The sequence below is a fragment of the Rhododendron vialii genome, chromosome 6a (assembly GCF_030253575.1).
Source record: "Rhododendron vialii isolate Sample 1 chromosome 6a, ASM3025357v1".
In the NCBI taxonomy this organism is placed as follows: domain Eukaryota; kingdom Viridiplantae; phylum Streptophyta; class Magnoliopsida; order Ericales; family Ericaceae; genus Rhododendron; species Rhododendron vialii.
The window spans coordinates 43,077,437-43,097,471 of NC_080562.1; the positions used below are offsets into that span (position 1 = coordinate 43,077,437).

General features: G+C 36.9%; 2 protein-coding genes across 3 annotated transcripts; one reads left to right on the forward strand and one right to left on the reverse strand.

Annotated features, from left to right (window-relative positions):
- Positions 1–3,816: 3,816 nt before the first annotated feature.
- LOC131329745 (NAC domain-containing protein 21/22-like) lies at positions 3,817–12,910 on the reverse strand. Of its 2 annotated transcripts, XM_058363097.1 has the most exons (5): positions 12,826–12,910; positions 11,055–11,112; positions 7,545–7,712; positions 5,378–5,652; positions 3,817–4,557 (listed from the first exon to the last, which is right to left on the reverse strand). In XM_058363097.1, exons 3-5 carry the CDS (start codon positions 7,708–7,710, stop codon positions 4,048–4,050), a joined length of 951 nt encoding a protein of 316 aa, XP_058219080.1. In that variant the 5' UTR covers positions 7,711–7,712; positions 11,055–11,112; positions 12,826–12,910; the 3' UTR covers positions 3,817–4,047. The 2 variants fall into 2 exon arrangements, with proteins under 2 accessions (XP_058219080.1, XP_058219081.1); XM_058363098.1 differs by lacking the exons at positions 11,055–11,112; positions 12,826–12,910 and having other exon boundaries at positions 5,378–5,646; positions 7,545–7,765.
- Positions 11,273–18,808, forward strand: LOC131328770 (uncharacterized). The gene is made up of 5 exons (XM_058361666.1): positions 11,273–11,538; positions 14,754–14,921; positions 15,632–15,815; positions 16,533–16,710; positions 17,621–18,808. Exons 1-5 carry the CDS (start codon positions 11,273–11,275, stop codon positions 18,754–18,756), a joined length of 1,932 nt encoding a protein of 643 aa, XP_058217649.1. The 3' UTR covers positions 18,757–18,808.
- Positions 18,809–20,035: the final 1,227 nt, after the last annotated feature.

The following is a 20,035-nucleotide window of genomic DNA, read 5'->3' on the forward strand; positions in this document are numbered from 1 at the left end:
CATTTCATTATTTTTACTTATCTAATAGTAAAATGAAACTAAGAGAAACGGACAAGGCCCGCGAAAATAGTGGAGTATGTAGTTTGATTCCATGACATACCTTAGATTAACAACTCGACGACAAGTTCAAATGCAACGTAGATGGTGTGTTGGCTAAATTGGATTCATTGGTCGAAAGACAATTATACAGTAGACCCAGGAGAAAAATTCACATCAAAATATTTTGAGATTTTGCTGACTTTTTTCCGTGAATTACTGGTCGATATATTTATTTATGTTAAACAGAATGATAAGATAGTGAGTTCACACTAGTATTCCCTTGAAAACTTCAACCTTTCGTGGGGAAAATTAATCTGCCAATTTGATACCATCGGAGTTGGGTGATATGTTGCTTTCGGGGAATCGATACTCTACACATGAGATTATATAAAATTGGAAAAGTAGCTAGCTGAGATTGTAGCTAGCTAGCTAGACTTTTTGGCTCCAAGACTAACCTAATTTCTTTCTTTTATGGTTATCATTTGTACCATATGCTGGTTTTATTAGATAAATGATCAAGATTAGTATTATTATAGTAATTATGTCACTGTTGTTTGGTTAGCAAAGCTTTCAGTCGCTACCACTCGTGTGGGATAAGGCAAAACAATAATTAAGACTTTCTTTGGCTACATAATCTCTTAATTATGAGATAATTGATTACATCATCATAACTACATTTTGGTTAATTTAGTTTTGAAGATTAAAAAACTATTAGATCAGTTTCTCCAAAAGCTTTGGCAATTCAGGGACGCATTATTATAAACGATCATGTTGTCACACAAAAAACCACACGACATCACTGTATCGTTTTCTGCATGTCAGCTCTGGATTGTAACAAAAGAAATCTGAATAACACATACGCAAATGATCCGAGTTTTCTTGTAGCATAAGTGAAGCAACAATGTTGTTTCACGTTATCCAACACAACAATGTTTCGAGAAATATTCTTGCTTGACTATATTTCTCATCCTTGAGCAATGGACCTCATACCTATGAGGTGCAATGCACAGATAAGCGATTATTAATTGGAGTCATTTATACGATATTATTGGAATTTTGTACTCGAAGTGTTTATCTTTCTTTTTTTCCCTTCCAATTGGAAGCACATAAATGAGTGAACACAAATATGCGTTCTCGTATTTGATGAACCATGTAAAATTCAATAATTTTGCTCATAGAGAACATGTTTGATTTTACTTTTTTTTTTTCCCAGACTAGAATTGATTTTTGATATTGGTTTTTTTGTCTTATTCATTCCAAGTCAGATCAATCGCCATATAGTATAATAATGTTTTTTTTTTCTCTCTCTCTCTTTTTGTATTTTTTTTTCTCTAGCGGAAAAAAAGCCAACAAAGAATATATTATATGGAAAATCCATCTAGAAATCGATGACCGGACAAACAAAACTAAGACTAAGGTTTTAAGTATAAAAGTCAATCATCGAAAGATAATCATCAAACTTAACTGAAAATTAACAAGGGGTAGTTTGATTAAAAATTTCAAATTATGATAATTTAATAAATAAAGTATACCACCAAACATTATAAAATATGTACGACAAGTTATTTTTTATTTTACCACTTGAAATATGATATTGAGGTTTCTCTTAGAATCACCTGAATTCAATTTTGTATCAACGAAAATTATAAAATAACTCCTCGTGCATCGCATGGACCCACAACCTGTACGATAAAAAGATAAAAAAACATATATGTGACACTCCCTAATCTAGAAAAAGAAAAGAAAGCCTATCACGGCATTATTAGTGAAATTAAATCAGCAAATCTCTGCGGTGATCTCACGTGGAGATTTAGTGTCTTATTTCTTTAATTACAACTTCTGCGGTTCATCGTCTGAGTATTTGATGTCTTTTGTTCTTAACTTTGCATTTTTTTTCGTTTGAGATTTCTAATTAAATGTTAGGCAGTTTAAAAGTGTTGCTGTTGCGTCAGGTCATGTCTGCATTAGGATGAAAGATATCGATTAATTGCCTTGTGATTTACTCGTTTTGTTTTTTTTATACGATTAGTTTAGCTTTGTTCAAGTTCTTTGTAATGATCTCCGTTTTGAAAGTGTTGCTTGTCGTTTATCGATACAATCTTCCCACTTTAAAAAAAGAAAAAAGAAAAGAAAAAAGATGAAACTTGAAAGTGATAGTCAGAACTTGTCAAAATGGCAGACTAATCATCCCCTGTTGCGTTCTGTTTGGCATTACCCTATCATTACGCAATTCCTCTCTTTTGATTTACTCTATAAAATTAATGGAAGAAATAGGTGGAATTCCAACCACGAAAAAGATGCTCCAAATGACTTCTCATCATTTACCAAACAACAGTATTTTTTGCTTTTCAAATGTTTTCAATTACCATAAATCGGTTTCTTTCTCCAAAAATCCATTTTTGGTGTAATCTTAAGTGTTTTGTTCGGCAATGCTATCAGTTAGTATCTTTTTGAATAAAAATTAGAACAAGGAACATGTTTGTTTTTATTTAAAAAGCTAGTACGAACACATAATACAATTATCGCGAGCTTATCTTCAAAATAAGTAATGTGAAGAGAGTCGTCAGTTATAGAAAAAGTCACCGCAAATAGGGGAGGGAGCCGAAAACTTATTTTGAAAACTTATTTTCAAAGTAAAAGAACCAACTTTTTTTATTGGTGACACAACTTATGACAATTATGAAGAGTGTTTCTATTGTGTTGGAAAATAAAACGATTCATCGGAAAAGATTACAATTTTGAGGTTTTCTAAACAAAAATACAGTAGAAATAAGAAACAAAAACTTTACATAACAAAATGACGTTTTGATGTTTGATTCTCAGATTTGGCATGAGTTTATCCAGAATTGTCACATTGGCCCACTGCCATTACAATAATGCACTGTCACTGTTATAACCCGTCGTATGTCAAAGTCTTCTTTAATTGCAATTTAGTGTGCAACTTGCATAAGATTAAACAATAGCACCTTAATAATTGCAACTGGATTAAAAATTTGATGAGCAAAAATTTAAAAAAAAAGGATTAAATATTTAAACATGACGCTGTACGTTGAGTGTGAACGCCCTGGTACGTAATTAGCATAAGTTTTATGGCCTATATGATAGACCTTGAAGTTTAAAAGTCCACAAGACCCAAAGCTTCTCTCTACAATTTTATTGTCCTGTTTTTGTTTTTAAAATCCTTCCAAAATAGAAAACAATGCAAGATTCAGGTGATTGGAAAATGAAGAATGGCAAGGTCAAAGGTTGAATTTCATACCGCCATTATCTCTACCCAGAGTTTATTTTTTATTTTTTATTTTCTTTTCATCCGCGCGCTCTATGCGGAGTTTGATTGACTAAGTTAATAGTGAGAACAAACACAATCCATAGAATGAGTATTCCATTGGATAATTAATGCGGTTGATCAATACTTTCACATGGGCATCCGTCACCCCCAAGTCTCAAAAGAAGAAGATATAGTTTTTCTAAACATAATGTTTAAAATTATACATGTTTGTAATTCGAAGAATTCTTGAAAATTTTGACACTTAATTTCCCTGTGAAATCAATCATCATCTCCTCTTGCAGTTAAATGATGCATGACTGCATCGCGTAAGATAATATATATGTGCGTCATATTTTGTCAAATTTGTTGCACAACAAGCTAGTACTCCGTATATAATTACATTCAAAAGCTGAGAATTTGCTTTCATTTTACCGTATATGAATACAGCCGCCAATGGAGGAATTAAATAACTGTTGAACAACTTATAATACCAACTATATATAGAATGCTCTATGCCTTAAGAGTTTTTCTTCACGTACATATATATGTGAAAAAACTGTCCTCCAAATCAAGTAAATTACACACGTTCTAATAAGCTTTCCAACGTAGGGGAAAATATGTACATAACAACATTCTTCTTTCAGAGAAAAGCCACAAATGTAACTCACAAAATAATTTCTACAACTTGATCGATGGTGGGGGAAAAAAATATTACACAAACTCGATCCAAACCTCAAAAATCAACAATGGTTCCACATATGAGGCATACCCACATCAGACAAGAAGCTCTCTGAACTTCCTTCCCCAAAGCTTGGTGAGCCCTTCATGTTAGGGCTGCTGTCCATTTGGGTGAGGTGATTTAGGAAAGCTTTTACGACTTTCTTGTCACAGGAAAAGGGGGGGTCTAAGTATGAGCCCATAAGACCAGGTGGTATGGCTCCAAAGGTGGTGGGTGTGGTAATTTTGGTGGAAATATTTGGATCCATGTGGGTGATGTGAGATAAAGTTGGGTGGTTGATTTGGTGGGTTGGAGTGAAAATGGAGAAGCAGGGCACTTGCTCATACTGATCATGATTTGGAATATTGGTGTGAGTTTGGTCAAAGGTGATGTAGGAATCCATTAGTGGTGGGAGAGATGAAGAGCTAATTGTGTCATGATCATAGCTGCTGCTGCTGCTTCCCATGCTTTGTTTGGCTGCTGGAACTAATTCTCTGTGCTTGTAAAACACTCTACACAATACCCAATCTTCCTGTGGTTCATACACAAACGTAACTAAGAAAAATCACAACAATGATCAAAGAAAGAAAGAAAGAAACAAATTAAAAAAAGACAAAAGGGTACTGGTCACAAAAGTTGTATGTGTATCAAATTACAACAGGTTAGATTTAATTTGTTTCCACGAACAGTACTCGAATTTCCAGCTCCGCACACGCACATACTGTCATATCATGTACCAGTACCACATCAAATTCAAAGGGAGTAGGTTTGGTTTTTCACAAGAAGTTACTCGTGTGCGCGAATCAGATTGTGCCACGAGATATTTTTTTGGAAGCTTCAGTAGTAGTTTTTTTATTTAGTAGTACTTGTCGTTATAGACTTTTACCAAAAAAGAAATAAACTAACCAAGTCCTTGAGCATTATATTACTTCTCTTTTCTCATATGTCATCTCCCATCATGATTTTCAATACACCCTGTTTGTCGTGATCAACACGACAAAATTAGACGAAGAATTTCGATTGGTTACAATGGTGTTATTTTTCTCTGCCAATCAAATTAGGCCCATCTATAGTATAGGCAAACTCAGGACCACATGGGAAAGGACAAACCAAATAAAGTCACTAACTTTGCAACAGTATGGCCTAAAACCAATTGACAAATAATACTTGCACAAAGAAACAATTCTATCAACTCAGGCGTTTTCAACTGAAAACTGTGTGCAGCTCTAGTTATTATAGATTTATAGGCAATTCGGAAATAAAATCCATGCTTAAAGAGATACTAGCAATTTACATAATGAAAGAGGAAAAAATGAATAGCAAAGAAGAGAAAAGAGTGGGGAGAAGAAAACCTTGACAGAAAAAGTTTTAGGAGGGCCTAGGGGACCTTCAAGCCTGAATTCGTGCATGACCCATTCGGATTTCCTTCCTTTGGGTGCCCTCCCTTGGTAGAACACAAGGGTTTTCCTCATACCAACTAGGGTGCCCCTGCGTAGGACGGGTCTGTCCTTCCCCGTGGCCTTCCAGTACCCAGATACTGTGGCCCTGTTTGTTCGCAATCCAGTTGCATATTTCCGGTCACGCTGGCTGTAAAAGTACCATTCTTTCCCTCCAACACAAGCTGTTTCTATGAAGGAAAAAAAAAAGAGAGATGTATCAGAGTTGATGTCTGAATCTTATATCCAATTAAGAACATGAAGGTGGCATCATATAAACAAGAGCATATGGAAAATGCTTAACATAATTCTTCCTTTGAATGAAGCAGATGCATGGTATTGGATTTGATTCTTATGCTGTCAATATTGTTTTTCTTTTTGGAAATTCACTGAAGATAAACATGAGATTCAGAAAATAATTAAGAGAAAAGGAAAAGAATCAGGTGATGTCAGTATCAAACCGGACACGTTGCAAGGTTCTAAAGGACCTGTCGATAACTAACACTTAGCCAAGAACGTTGTGGATTAGTGGTGATGAAGCAATTCTGTCCATGACCACTTACCAAATTTCCAATTGTGATGCAAGGGAGAAGTGCATGTCAATTTTTGTGCTGTAATGCAAAATTATTGAAGGGATTAGCTGTAATTGGCTAGGTGACAAATTGATAGGTTTATATCCCTGTTATGTGATGATATATGATGTTGAAAATTGCAGCTGAAATTTCCACACACTGTTAGTTTTTGAAAACAAGATTGAAAAATGAATTACTCAAACGAAAAAAGGGAGAAATATGAGAGGTTGACAAACCTTGAGCCATGTGATTGGGTGAAATTAGAAGAAAAAGTCAAATTTTTAATTCGGAATGAACTAAAGTGTGCACGTGTACAGTTGACATTAGTTGGAAGGCTTAAGAGAGTATGATTTTTGAGTGCGTAGCGTATTCACAATTGCTTTCACCATCTTTATGGAGGACAACACCGAGAGTGTCAATTTATTAGAAAAGGTGTGAATGAGAAATTTGGACGCCTGAATGAGAAATATATGCCACTAAGTTCTATCCACTAAGAAAAATCAAAATATGGAACAATGCAAAGACTTCAACAGACTGAGAATTACAAATTGAAAAAACCCATATGATTTATAATGGTTTTCAAGTTATCCAAGGCAGTTAACTGGGTTAAATAAAGGAACGAACAAGTTATTAACAGATTTCCAAAGAAACGAAATATGAGATAAATAAATGTGTGCCAATGTCTAATTACATAATGCAAGATAAACTATTCATACAAATTTCGATATGTTGAAACGTAGCTGTCCTTACACTATTTTGTTTTGTTGGCGAAAGTCAATTTTTGTTAGAATAATTAGATTAGAACCTTGGAAGAAGAGTCGAACTCCTAACCTCCTTTCTCTTGGCACCTAAGTGCATGTCTGATGCCGTTGCGTCAAAGGTCTCTTGGCAACTGTCCCTATCCTAAACAAAAACTGTCCCTATGCTCGTCAATCAGGGACGTACAACTAATTTGTTACAAGAGAGATATGATGATAAGAATACAATTTTCATGAGCCATGTACTAATCATAGACCAAAATCTCCCAGGTATATGAAGATTATTAGTGATTTCATTCGTACACAATTCAGTTGCTATCAAGGTATCACCTAATCCAGAGCATCAAGAGAAAAATATCACCATCAAATTTTGTGAGTAGGAAACTTCTAACATCTCTCTCTCTCTCTCTCTCTCTCTCTCTCTCTCTCTCTCTCTCTCTCTCTCTCTCTCTCTCTCTCTCTCATGCTTAGTACTTGAAACTCTCATGCTTAGTACTTGAAACAGCTATACAGATGGTCATAGAATCTTGCATTCTCAATTACTGTATATATTAAGGAGACAACAACACAAATGATTCTAGCTAGAAGAGAGAAAGTAATCCATAGACATGATGATGGCATGGTGGTGGAACCGTGGAGGTGGTGTGTTTGATATCGATCAATATTTGCATATAAATGTGTGTCTATCTATCTATCTATGTATATATTCATCATTGTACATAGTTAGAGGGTGTTGGAAGGAGCAAAACTCACGAGGAATATCCCAAGGTTCACTCTTGTTGAGGTCAACTTCAATCAAGAGAGGGCACTCACAGCATGCCACCTTCTTCATCAAGTAATCACATATCAGCTCTTCATCTCGTGGATGAAACCTAAACCCTGGAGGCAACTTTGCCTCCACCGTGCTCAGATTGCTCATTTCTAGAGAGAGAGAGAGAGAGACAAGACAGAAAGAGAGAGAAAGAGGTTTAGTGAGAATGAGAGATCCTCAACCAAGAAACCCAAATTGTTTTGTGTTATATACATGTACAATATTTATAAACAAAGGAAAGTGGGCAAGTCTGTTTAAGAATATATATTTTAAAAATAAAAAAATTCCAATAAATAAATAAATAAATAACAAGGGGTTAATTAAGTCAACTAATAATTTCGTGTGGAAGAAGGGGGAAGTGGGTATATGAAGTTTGAACTAGGAGAGAGGGGGGGGGGGGCGATAATTTCCACGTGTCAAGATGACGTGGGCTGACCAATAACTGCCAACCAGATGACGGGTACAGTGATTGAGATAGTCACTGGTCGTTGCTTTTCTTTCTTTCCACCTCTTTTGGAATTTATTCCTCAGATGGAGCTGGCACACTAAATTAACTTCTCCTCTCTGCCCAATCACAAAAACAGAGAGCATATTCAAGCTATTTAAATTAGACCCCACTTCCACTTTCTCATGACGCACCGCTCTTCCTCTTGAAAGCTCTCCTTTTCGGACTTGGCCGTTTTGGAACCACGCAAAACCCCTGTAACCCAAAATTATCTGGTGGTCTTGGACCAATGACACGTGATGTCCCAACGTTCTTATTTGTCCCATATTTCTATAGAGTTCAGCACTAAGGTGTATGAACTCTACCAGAAGAGGTGCCTCTAGACCCTCTTTGTGCCACCTTGAAAACAAACTATTCTCACGTCTCTCCCACCCATAAGGAGATCCTTTTATTCCTTACCCACCATTCCATACCTTGCTTGTGTACAGGAAAAATGGACCCGTTATGGGTTCGACGCAGAAATTTTGTAACCCAATCATTACGCAACCCACTCCGACATATGGACAGTGATATAAATTAATTTCATGAAAACCATCCAGGACCCGGCTTCCCTCAGAGGACTAGATTGAATGATCCAGTCCGCCGAGCTCATCATTTATTCCATTTTAATGGTTCAGGCCTTTCATTTTACCTATCCCGATAGGCATACATTCACGAGTTTTTCTGGACATCAATAGTAAATTGACCGAACCACACTTATTTTGAGAAAGAAGTGAAATGTTGAAACTGTTAATCAATTTCAAGAAAATTTGTGATTTGATCAGAGACTAATTGACATTTGATAAACTTGTTAGTTTATGGTAGGATCAACAAACAAAGACCTACAAATTGAGTTGTTCAAATCATCGAGATGGGATCTAGTGGGCCCTGTAACAGTTCGGCCAAGTCATCTCCAAGAATTAAATGAGAAATTATTTTATAGTCTAGCAACAATGCTCATTCCTCTCACAAAAATGTGTATGGGCCCACATACTTATGAAAGTGGGACCCACACACTTATGTGAAGAATAATTTACCGAACTAGAGAGAAGCCTTGTTCAACCATAAGACTCAAGAAAATCTGTTAGATGAGGCATACAGTGCGAGTTTATAGGCTCCATGTTGTGTGCAGATCAAGTGACCCTGTTGAGAGATTTGATGGATATCCACCATGCGATGGGCTCACATCCATTCAGGCTAAGCAGGGCTGGGCTTTTCTCTTTCCTTTTGGGGAAAATGACGGCCAATGACGTGTTTTGATAATTAATATCAGCCAAAAACATGCTAATTAAAATATTTGTTAATGCTAAAAATGTCTTTGGCATGTATTAATTATCAAAACACGTCATAAGCCGTCATTTTCCCTTCCTTTTTGTAATAATTTGTAAACTATTTAGTGTCAGTAGCATTGCTTTTCCCAATAAATACCGTCCCCAGATCCATCAGAGGGAATTACGCCTAAATTATGGAAACTAGAAGTGATCAGGTCCATTGCAAGCCAAGACCCATATCACTTTTCGAAGTGAAAACATACGGATTCGAAAATTCAGGAGACTAGGAGAGTATACCAAATTCTGAATATCCTTCATTCTCTCTTCATGCTACTCTCATGGCTTATTTTCCAAGAGTTTACTAATGGATATAAAACATTAAAACTAGTCAGTGTCGAAGTTCAGACGCCACGCCGAAGGCACTGGAAAACAACAAAAAATGGTCTTCCGATTTAATTTTTCCTTTGTCCAATTATCTTCACTGGTGTGTAAGGTATGCAAAGGTAACGTGAGTTGCAGACAAACTTGAGAGAGAGAGAGAGAGAGAGAGAGAGAGAGAGAGAGAGAAATCAGATGGAGATGTGGAAAAATAAACTTAAGTGGGAGTGCACTAGAAGAACGAAGAGCAGTCAAGAGTGGGCCAACAGCATCCGATGCTGACATGCAGCATATGATTTTCTACAAAAGATTGTGATTTTGGCACTTTAAAAATTAATAGAATGATTCCAAAACTGAACTGTATTGATACACAAAATGACGTCGTTTTGAAACCGCTCCATCATCAATTTTTGGAGAACTAAAATCAATTTCCTTCTACAAAACCCTCCGGAGAGCACACCCATTCTCAATAGATTGTCAAAGCAATAAAACTCCCGGAATTCGTAATCCCATTGTAAGGTCTATTACCCATATCAACAAAACTCTCAGGGATATGATGGTTGAGGGATGCTCTTCTCATTCCATATCAGAAGCAAGTTTTTTTTTTCTTTTATCCAAAAGTTTAGAAATTCCATTGATAACCAAGAGAGTACATCAAAGCGCATATTCTTCCTTGGACAATGAGAGAATAGAGAATCAGGCGGATAGGTTCCGACGAGGAAAGACTTACACCCAAAACTCCTTACGAAGGCCACCGAGGCACAATACCTCACACAAAACTCACACTACCGAACATTAAAGAAAGAAAAACCCACTATGCCCAAAAGGGTTAGGAAGACTCCCAAAGGGGAGAAACACCCATAATCGTGACATCACAGTACAAAGTTAGAAAGAAAAAAAGAAAACCACCGGCGGTGCCGGATCAAACAACCCACCTTCCCTTCTCCAAATCAACAACTCTAGGATCGGACCTTGTTCTCCAACCTCTTGACTCCGGACTCTACAACCTGATCCCCTGGTCGCCGGAACATATATAGCGCAACGTCACGACTGGATCTGGACAAAGTTCTAGCTGCAGAAGGCTTCAAGCCAGTCAAGGCGATCTCAGTACTTCAGGATGTCAACCTGATCCCCTGGTCGCCGGAACATATCAGAAGCAAGCTTGGGCAAGCAATGTTTTCTATTCCATGATTTGTGGGAAAAGAATTTCAGGATAAAGCTGGGCAACTAGTCAATTTTTTCGGTACTAGTCACCTAAATTTGAAGTTTCAGAAATCTGGAGATAATAAACGAGAGAGAGAGAGGGAGCCACTACCCACCATCGTAGAGCCTTTTTCGACCAGTAAATAGTCAATGTGGTTGTGATTTGCCTAACTCCTGCATCAGAATATCCCCATTAGAAAAATTATGCACATTTTGTAACTTGGAATATTCCCATGAGCACCTCTTCTTTCACTGCTATTTCTCTTCTCAACTTTGGAAATCATTGCAAAAAGACCTGAAATTCCAATGTTCCTTCATTGGACTGTCCCAAATCATGGACTGGATGTTTCAAGTTAACAATGGCCCTCAGTTTTCGTGCTCATTATCAAAAGTCGCTTTGGCTGCTCTCTTTTACCATGTCTGGAGTGAAAGAAATGGCAGAATCTTCAAAAGCTTTTGGAACTCTGTTCAACAATTAGAGATCAAAGTGCGAACTGATATCCGTGCATGTGTTAGTTCTAGGCAAGGAGTCAAGAAGCCAGGCCCTAGCATGGCTCTTTGTTCTCGGTGGAATGTGTCGGCTAAAGTTTTTGATAGCATGTAATTTTTTGCTGTTAGTTCCTTTTCTTTGTTTTATAATGTTCTGTTTTCAAGCTTTAATTGATGCCTATTTGTATGATTTTGTTTGACAAGGGTATACCCTGTCTTGTGTAATGTGGTTTGTTTTTAATAAAATTTTACCTTACCAAAAAAAAAGGAAAATTTTTATAAATGGTCCCTCTAGTTTGAATGAATTTTCATTTTCGTCCCTCTAGTATCAATTGTGTTACTTTTAGTCTTATAATTTGCATTCTGTCTCAATTTCGTCCCTCTCGCTTACGGCGTTAATGAAACAAACGGAATTGGAGGACAAAATTGTCATTTCTCCTCACAGAGAGACTAAATTGAGATTTCATGCAAACTAGAGGGACTATTTCTATAATTTTGTTTTTTACTTTTGTTTTTGTAAATAAATTTAAAATACATCATATATAATATATTTCTCATCTCATTTTATATTGAATAATAAAAAATATGTTGAAATTTTTTAAAGTTTTTATTATATACATCACAAAAAATATGAGAAAATTCGAAAAACAACCCTTTTGTTAATTGTCTTGGTCTTGTATTTTTTTTTTCAATTGAATTTTCACTATCGTTATTTTTTTTGTCACATGATTAAAAAGAAAAAGTTGTTCAGTAGTATTTAGAAATCTTGTAATTGTGTTTAATTAAGCAATGAAATACTATTAAATATTAAGAGATCAAATACATTAAAATATGGGTATAAGTGTATTTATTTTGGGACTTACTCATAAGATCACTCATATAACAAATAAACACAGATTTTAAACATTTTTTTATTGGGTGAAAAAATAAGAAAATTATAAGAACATGATACAAAGACATTAGCTAAGGGGTTGATTTGTGCATTTTCTAATATTTTTGTAATGTGTAATGAAATATAAAATTTTCAATATAGTTTGATTACCCAATAAAAAATAATTCTGTTGTCAAATACATTACTTATGGCCTTTTTTATTTTATTTGCAAAAAACAAAGTAAAATGTAAAATTTTAAAAATAATCCCTCTGGTTTGCATAAAATTTCAATTTGGTCCCTCTGTAAGAGAAAATGACAATTTTGCCCTTCAATTCCGTTTGTTTCATGGACGGCGTCAGGGCAAAGGACGAAATTGAGATGGAATAAAAACTATAGGGTTAAAATTGATGCAATTAATAGTAGAGGGGCGAAAATGAGAACTCGTGCAAACTAGAGGGACCATTTTTAAAAATTTCCCAAAAAAAAAAAAGATACTACTTGTGACAGAAGAGAGATTCAAAAAACCATAACTAGAAAAACAGAGATTCGAATCGAAACATGACTTATTCCTTCTAACCTACTCAAGCTGCAAGAATTTGTCGTCCACCCGCCAAAAGAGGAAAAAAAAAAGACGATGATAATGAAAGATCAGTTCTAGTAATGATTGGGTACAGTTATTGTAGACTAATTCAAAGCAAGATTGCAAGAGGAGCGCAATTAGTCAAAAATAAAATGCCAGCTGTTAATTTTGATAAGAATAAGGCCGCTATCATCCGACACAACAACGAAAACGAAATCTCTGGGCAGCAACTGCCTGCCGAGATGTAATTCTATAACAGTGGTAGAATTAAAGTAAAAACTAACTTTTTGACTACCTCCTAATTAAAGAAATACATACTCCTACTAACAGTTACATCTCAGTTCGTTGTGGGAAACAGAGAGAGGTCTTTTGTTTTTTGCACCAAATACTTTGAATAGAAATCTTGAAGGCATTTCGCTTTTCTGTGATGGCTATGTTCCATAATACTATCATGCTCTAAACCAACAAAAATGGTTCCTTCCCCACTAGAAGCAGCGGCACCTTGCACCTGTGCAAAATGACAAATATTATTCAACGGTGAACACGTGCACCGTCTCAAGTTGTACCCATTTGTCACAAAGCCGACAACACCGGCTATCAGCTTCAATGATATCAAGTCGTGTGAACTTCCAGTGAGGGCAATGACAGGGGCTTTTCCGTAGGACCAACTCTTTAACTGTTCTAAGGTCAGTACTGCGAGTCTCCGGCCATAAAATTCTCCAAGAAATCTACTACATTACAAACTATTGAAGTAATCGTTACCATGTGAAATTCTAATCCTTCTGATATTATTTCTAATGGTTCATGAAACTATTTGGAAGAAGTACCAAGAAGATATTATTAATTTTTATTTTTAAGCCCATGGAAGTAAAGAATAATTTGGGAATGGGTCCAAGATGATAGGTAGCAGTCTCAATACAAACAAGACTTTCTCATTCCAGCATGCTAACAAAGATGTCAGCCATAGTGTTTCTCCACAAAAAGTGTCAAACCAAATCAGCTTGGAATCGCAGCCGTGCCAGGACTGGATTGCTATTCAAATTTGTATCAAGGTCTCTGAAAGCCTCAATCTGACTTCTAATAGAACGAAAGTGCACGGCCTAAGGGTAAAACCGTGAGGTGGTTCGTGGTTTGCCTTAACGAAAATGACTTAAAAATTTCCTAACCGTTGTTAGAAAATGGAAAGAAAAAGAAACAAGGTGCGATGAAATTAAAAGAACTTCATTAACGGTTTAACGAAGTTGGTACTAGGAAATAAAACATCGACTAGGCATGTGATAAAAGATAAAGACATTTGTCGGAAATGTAAATATAATTGAAATGTAATTTGGATAAGCCATAGGCTTGTTGATCATGGACCTTTGCCAAGGCCTTCAATTCTAGTATTTATAAGCAAAAGTTTCATGCCTTGAGCTGCTTCTGCTGTCTCCGATCCAAGCTTGAGCTGCTTGAGCTAGACCAATGCATGAGTGCCACGTGGCCTTATTCCTTGCTTCATATTCCAGGATTTCGGCTGCATGACTTGCTTTAGGCCTGAAATCAGCTTATTTCAGGCCTGAATTACCTCTTTTTGCATGGGTATTGGCCCAAAGGAGAAACATAGGACTCTTTAAGGCTAAAGGCCAAAATTCTCTTGTAAAGAACAAGACTTTTCAGCCACTTTTCGACCTTGATTGGCCCTAAGGTGATTCCTTCTACAAAAAGACTCAAGACAAAGAGAATCCTTGAAACTTGAGCCCTCTTTTTCTGCAACAAAAGACCAAGCAAGCCTGGTTAATTAAGCTGCTTGTGGGCTGTTAGAGAGAACTTTCTAGGCCTTTGAGCTGCTTGGGATGTCTCCATGCATGGCTGCCATTAAGGCTTCATGCTGAAGGATAGTAGAGACTCAGGCCTTGAAAGCAGCTTACCTAGATCTACTAAGCAAGAACATTCTAGGCCTTCGAGCTACTTGTGAACAGCTTAAAGCCTTTTCCTGCCAATTGAAGGCCATATGCGATGTTTTAAGAAGCAGGCCCATTCGTCACTTGGGCCTGAGCTTGAGGTGAATCATAGGCCTCCTTCCTTTGTACGTCTTGTGAGCCCAAGCCTAGAGAAAAACCCAAGCTTTAACTGATTTGGACCTACTAAAAGGCCTTATTGTTTCTAAAAACTGGCCTAGGCCTAGATAAAATGCTCAGACCTAGTAGATCAACCCAAGACTTTGGCCAGTCCTAGGCCCGAATTTCTGAAAGTGATATTTTGGGCATTAGTTTGTCCCAAGTCTTTGAAAACTCAATTGACCCTTTTGCATTTAAACTGGCCCAATTCTGCAGGTGACTGATTATAAGGCTTCTCAAGACCTGAAACTACCTCCAAGGCCATTTTTCTATTCTTTTTTCTAATTTTGGCCAAAAAATGGGTGTAAACACACAATCAAATAGCCTTTGAGGTTTCATACGAACTGGACACACACACATCCAGTATTTACAAAAACAATTGTGATCCTATATATACATTATATGACGCCCAAAATGGCAATACTTGCGTAAATATAGGAGCAACACTTGAGAATAATGTTTAGTGTATCCAGAGTCCAGACTATTGTCAATTGTCAGTATACAAAATCATAGAAAGAAGAGGTCATAAATGGATGCAAGATGGACTACCTCATAGTTTAGGAAATTGATATTCGCGCTCCCAAAATTACTTCAGGCGCTCCAAGCTACAGTGTTTTTTCAAAACTACCCTTTTGCAATTTACTTTTTTCTTCAGGCGCTCCCTTAAAATTACTTCAGGCGCTCCTAAATTTACTTTACTCTTCTCCTCTGTCTCCTCGTTAACAGAAGAAAAAAGAGGAAGACGGCACCCAACAAGCCCTAGCCGTTTGCTACTCCGATGGTCACCGGTAGCTGCTCCGATCGTCGCCGGTAGCTGCTCCCTTCATTCTCTATTTCAGGTATTTTTGGTTGGCTTTATTCTCTATTGTTGCTTGGCTTTCCATATCGACAAAGTGGGTACCAACCGGATCTCCAGTAACTCATCTCTTCTTGGACAGTCTAGCCCTAGTTCGTACACAAGGGATGCCCTTCTCCTTCTTAGTAAGCCTTCTTCTTTCATATTGATTTTCACGTGCACGCCTGGCAGAAGAGGAAAGCAAGAACGACATAAGCAGCCTACTCTTGCAAAGGCCTTAAAACTTCTACAATGACATCTGATGCTTCAATGACTTTGACCAACTTCTTGTAGAAAGTCCTCTCTGAATTTTCGATACAAAATAATTCCAATGAAGGCAGTTAAAGCAAATATAGGAAAAAAGACCAACACAACAGTACCGATTCACCACTTTTAGTGAATCTGTGGGAACTCTGTCGTCACGTGTGCTATGGGAGGAGATAATTTTGTTTAGGCCCACATATGTGATTTGTTCTGTAGTGCGATTCGACACTTTTAGTGGGCTCTTTCCCAATTCAAAAACCAATTCACATATGTGAAAAGAACAAAATCAGACTTGCTACGTGTGCGAGTTAGTGGATTTTGTCAATCACCCCAATAAAATACTAACGAATTTGGATTAAACAACTATAACCTATTATCTCTTTCATGGATTAAACAAGTGGAACTTACTTTGAATTTGGGGTTAGCTGCCATTAAACAAATAGCTCCATTTTGGCAGGCTCTGATGGAGGGTGAGACTCGAGATGTTGGTGGCTTCGAACCAGACTTTACAGATGAAGATTTTGCAGAGATAAATGCCATAATAAATCTTGCAGCCACAAGTAACTTTGAAGAAATATCAGAGTTCTACGAATCAAGTGAGGGCATGAATTATGCTGACAATGCTAGAGATTCTGGTAAGCTTCCTTCCTCACATGCTTGGGATTGTAAATCTAGGTTCTTTTTTATTGTTTATTATTATTGGTAAAGTAAAACAATTAATATGCAGTAATCATTTTGTGGGTTGATACATAACAGGTAGTGTAGAGAAAAAAATGCTTAATGATGCTGAATGTGCATCATTGTTAGAGGAAAATTTTTCAACTCGAGATGAGCTCCTCGATAGGATTCGTAACATGGCATTGAAAGCAGGTTATGTCACCACAATTAAAAAATCAAAACCGGGTTGTTATGTGATTATTGGTTGCGATAGAGGTGGGAAATATCGAGGCACCAGTGTTCCATTGAGTGAAGGGAAAAGGATGTCGGGATCTCGCCTTGTGAATTGTCCTTTTCAGATGTTGGGGAAAAAGAAAGTTGGTAAGCCTTGGAAAGTGGAAATAAAAGATGTCTCTCATAATCATGAACCATCAAGTGATATGTCCGGACATCCTTTTTGCCGTCGTTTTTCAAAAGAAGAGGTACTAAGTATTAAGCGAATGACCATGGCTGGTATACCACCTCGACAGATTCTTACTTCATTGCGGCAAAGTAATTCTAATTGCAAAGCAATAGCAAGGACAGTTTATAATGCAAAGGCTGCCATTAAAAAAAAAGTGTTAGCGGGTCGTTCAATGATTCAAGCATTATTTGATGAATTAGGTCAAGGGGACTTCACTTTTGATATAAAACGGGATGGAAATGGTCATTTGACTCATTTGTTCTTTGCACATCCTTCTTCTATTGCGTTAACCAAAAGTTATCCATATGTCTTTGTGATGGATTGTACTTATAAGACGAACAAATATAAGATGCCATTGCTTGATATAGTGGGAGTTTCAAGTTTCAATGGATCATTTTATTCTTGTTTTGCTTTCATGCAAAAAGAGGAAGAAGGAGACTATGTGTGGGCATTGGAAAGATTCAAAGCAATTTTAGGCCCTGACCAACAACCTTCTGTGATTTTATCGGATAGGGAATTAGCATTGATGAATGCCATTGAAGTTGTTTTTCCGAGAACAGCAAACATCTTATGTGTGTGGCACATTGAGAAAAATGTTCTCTCAAAATGTAAGCCTAAATTTGAAAGAGAACAAGATTGGGAGACTTTTTTATCGGATTGGACTAATTTGGTTGAATCTCCGGATGAAAGTTGCTTTAATGAAGCTTGGCAGCGTCTTCAAGTTGATTACGAGGAAAAAGAATATGTTCATAATTACATCAAGAATACTTGGCTCCCTTTCAAAGAGAAATTTGTGAAGGCATGGACTGGAAATCATCTACACTTTGGGAATCGTGTCACTTCTAGGGCTGAAGGTGCACATGCAATGCTCAAGAGATACCTTACTGTTTCCACGGGAAATTTCCATGAGGTGAGAGAAAAGATTTGTCTTGCGATTGAGAATCAACACAATGAGATTAAGACGAAGATTGCTTCTGAAAAGCTTCGAGTTATTCATAAATTTCGAATTCCCATGTTCAAGGAACTTGTTACTCACGTTTCTATCTTTGCACTTAGTGAGCTTTTGAAACAATATGAGTTGTCGACATCTTCTTTATTGGATCCTTGTAGAAGTCAATTTTCAAACACAATGGGTCTACCTTGTGCACACTTTATGCAAAACATGAGAGGTGAACCCTTGCTACTTAGCGATATCCATCCACAATGGAGAATTGATATAAGGTCACTCAATATGGACGGTGGAGTGAATACAAATGGAAGTGACATTGAAAGTCTTCTCAAGAAATTTCATGATAAATACAAGTGTATGCCTCTTGGTCAAAGAGAAGATAGCCACAAGCAAATTGCTCAACTTATCGATGCCGAAATTCCATTGACTCTTGAGCCAACCATTCAACCTCACAAAGGCCGACCATCAGGTTCCAAAAAAAGAAAGGGAGATAGCTCTACCACCCGCGATCCTTCAGCTTTTGAGATTGTGGAAAAGACACGAAAATGTAGTGTTTGTCACCACGTTGGACATAATAGAAGCACTTGCCAACGATGTAAGATATTTTTGTAGTAACAATTTTTTCTCACTGTACATTTATGGTTCCAACTACTCTTTTTTATCGATATTTGCTCCCAACTATTTTTTGCAGTGAAAAGTTTGGTTGATCGAGGTGTTCTTACTTGATGTACGTAGTTACTGAGAGGTATGTTGTATGTTTTGGATCAACTATTTTGCTCTTACTTGATGTAGTTACTGCTGATATTTTAGTTGATAACCCCTCCGTTTAATGTAAATGTACATTTTGATGGAGTCATTGTGTGAAAACTCATGAATTTGAAGTAGATTTGGTTGTTGATACACTATAGTTTTGCAGCCGTTATGAAGATTTTGAGGAAGCTATTTATACGCCAAGTATGTGCCATCATGCCTAAGGACATCCAGTTGGCCAGGAGGATCATGGGTGACCATGCTTAAGAAGGGAGGGAACAAAGGTGGTACTGCCGTGCTGGTGGTGTATCACTGATTTGGCGTTTTCTAATGCTTAGTGTTATATATAGCTATTATTAGTTTTAGTGGATGGGTAGTTGTTGCTAACAGTGTTTACAATATTTGAGATTGTGGTGTTTTTTCTTTAGGGGATGGAATGTTTGTGCCTTCAAAATTTCGTTTTGTTCAAACTGGTTTTTTGTTGACACACCATTTGGTGTTGAACTATCTTATCTAATAGTATTTCTATGTTAATGGCGTTTGTTTGGTTGAAGATCTTGTTTTGTGGAACTCCACAAAACCAAACAGAAATAGGCATGGCCAATGCAGAAAGGTTCTAGCTCCTGTATTTATTTTCACAGGGCAGCAAGAACAGGAGAGAATTCTAGCTATTTTATTTTCCGTTTGGTTGTGTCCTGATCTCCGTTTGGAGTGCCTCAGTAAATGAGGAGATAATTTGGGGGTGGAGTGCCTGCAGTAATTTTATATCTTGAAAAGGGCAGTGTTGTAACTTCATTAAATTTTGGAGTGCCTGCATCAAAAAAGGGAGCCCCAAAATCAGCTCCCCATAGTTTAATGGACCATAGTTACCAAGAAATAGCATATCATATGCATTGAACCATCATAAAAAAAAGATACCAAAAAGAGAAATAAAACTTCATACAAGTCACGTTTTAATGCTCTTCAAGGAAACGAATAGAAGGTAGTCCCTGGGTGTATTTAATCAGAGATTTTATTACTTTATTCCCATCCACTCTGAAACCTAGGTGTATGTATAGAGGTGTTCCAACAATACCATAAACCAATGCATTACGAAATCTGTATATAATCCTATTGGCAAGATGAAATATCACTATTGCCT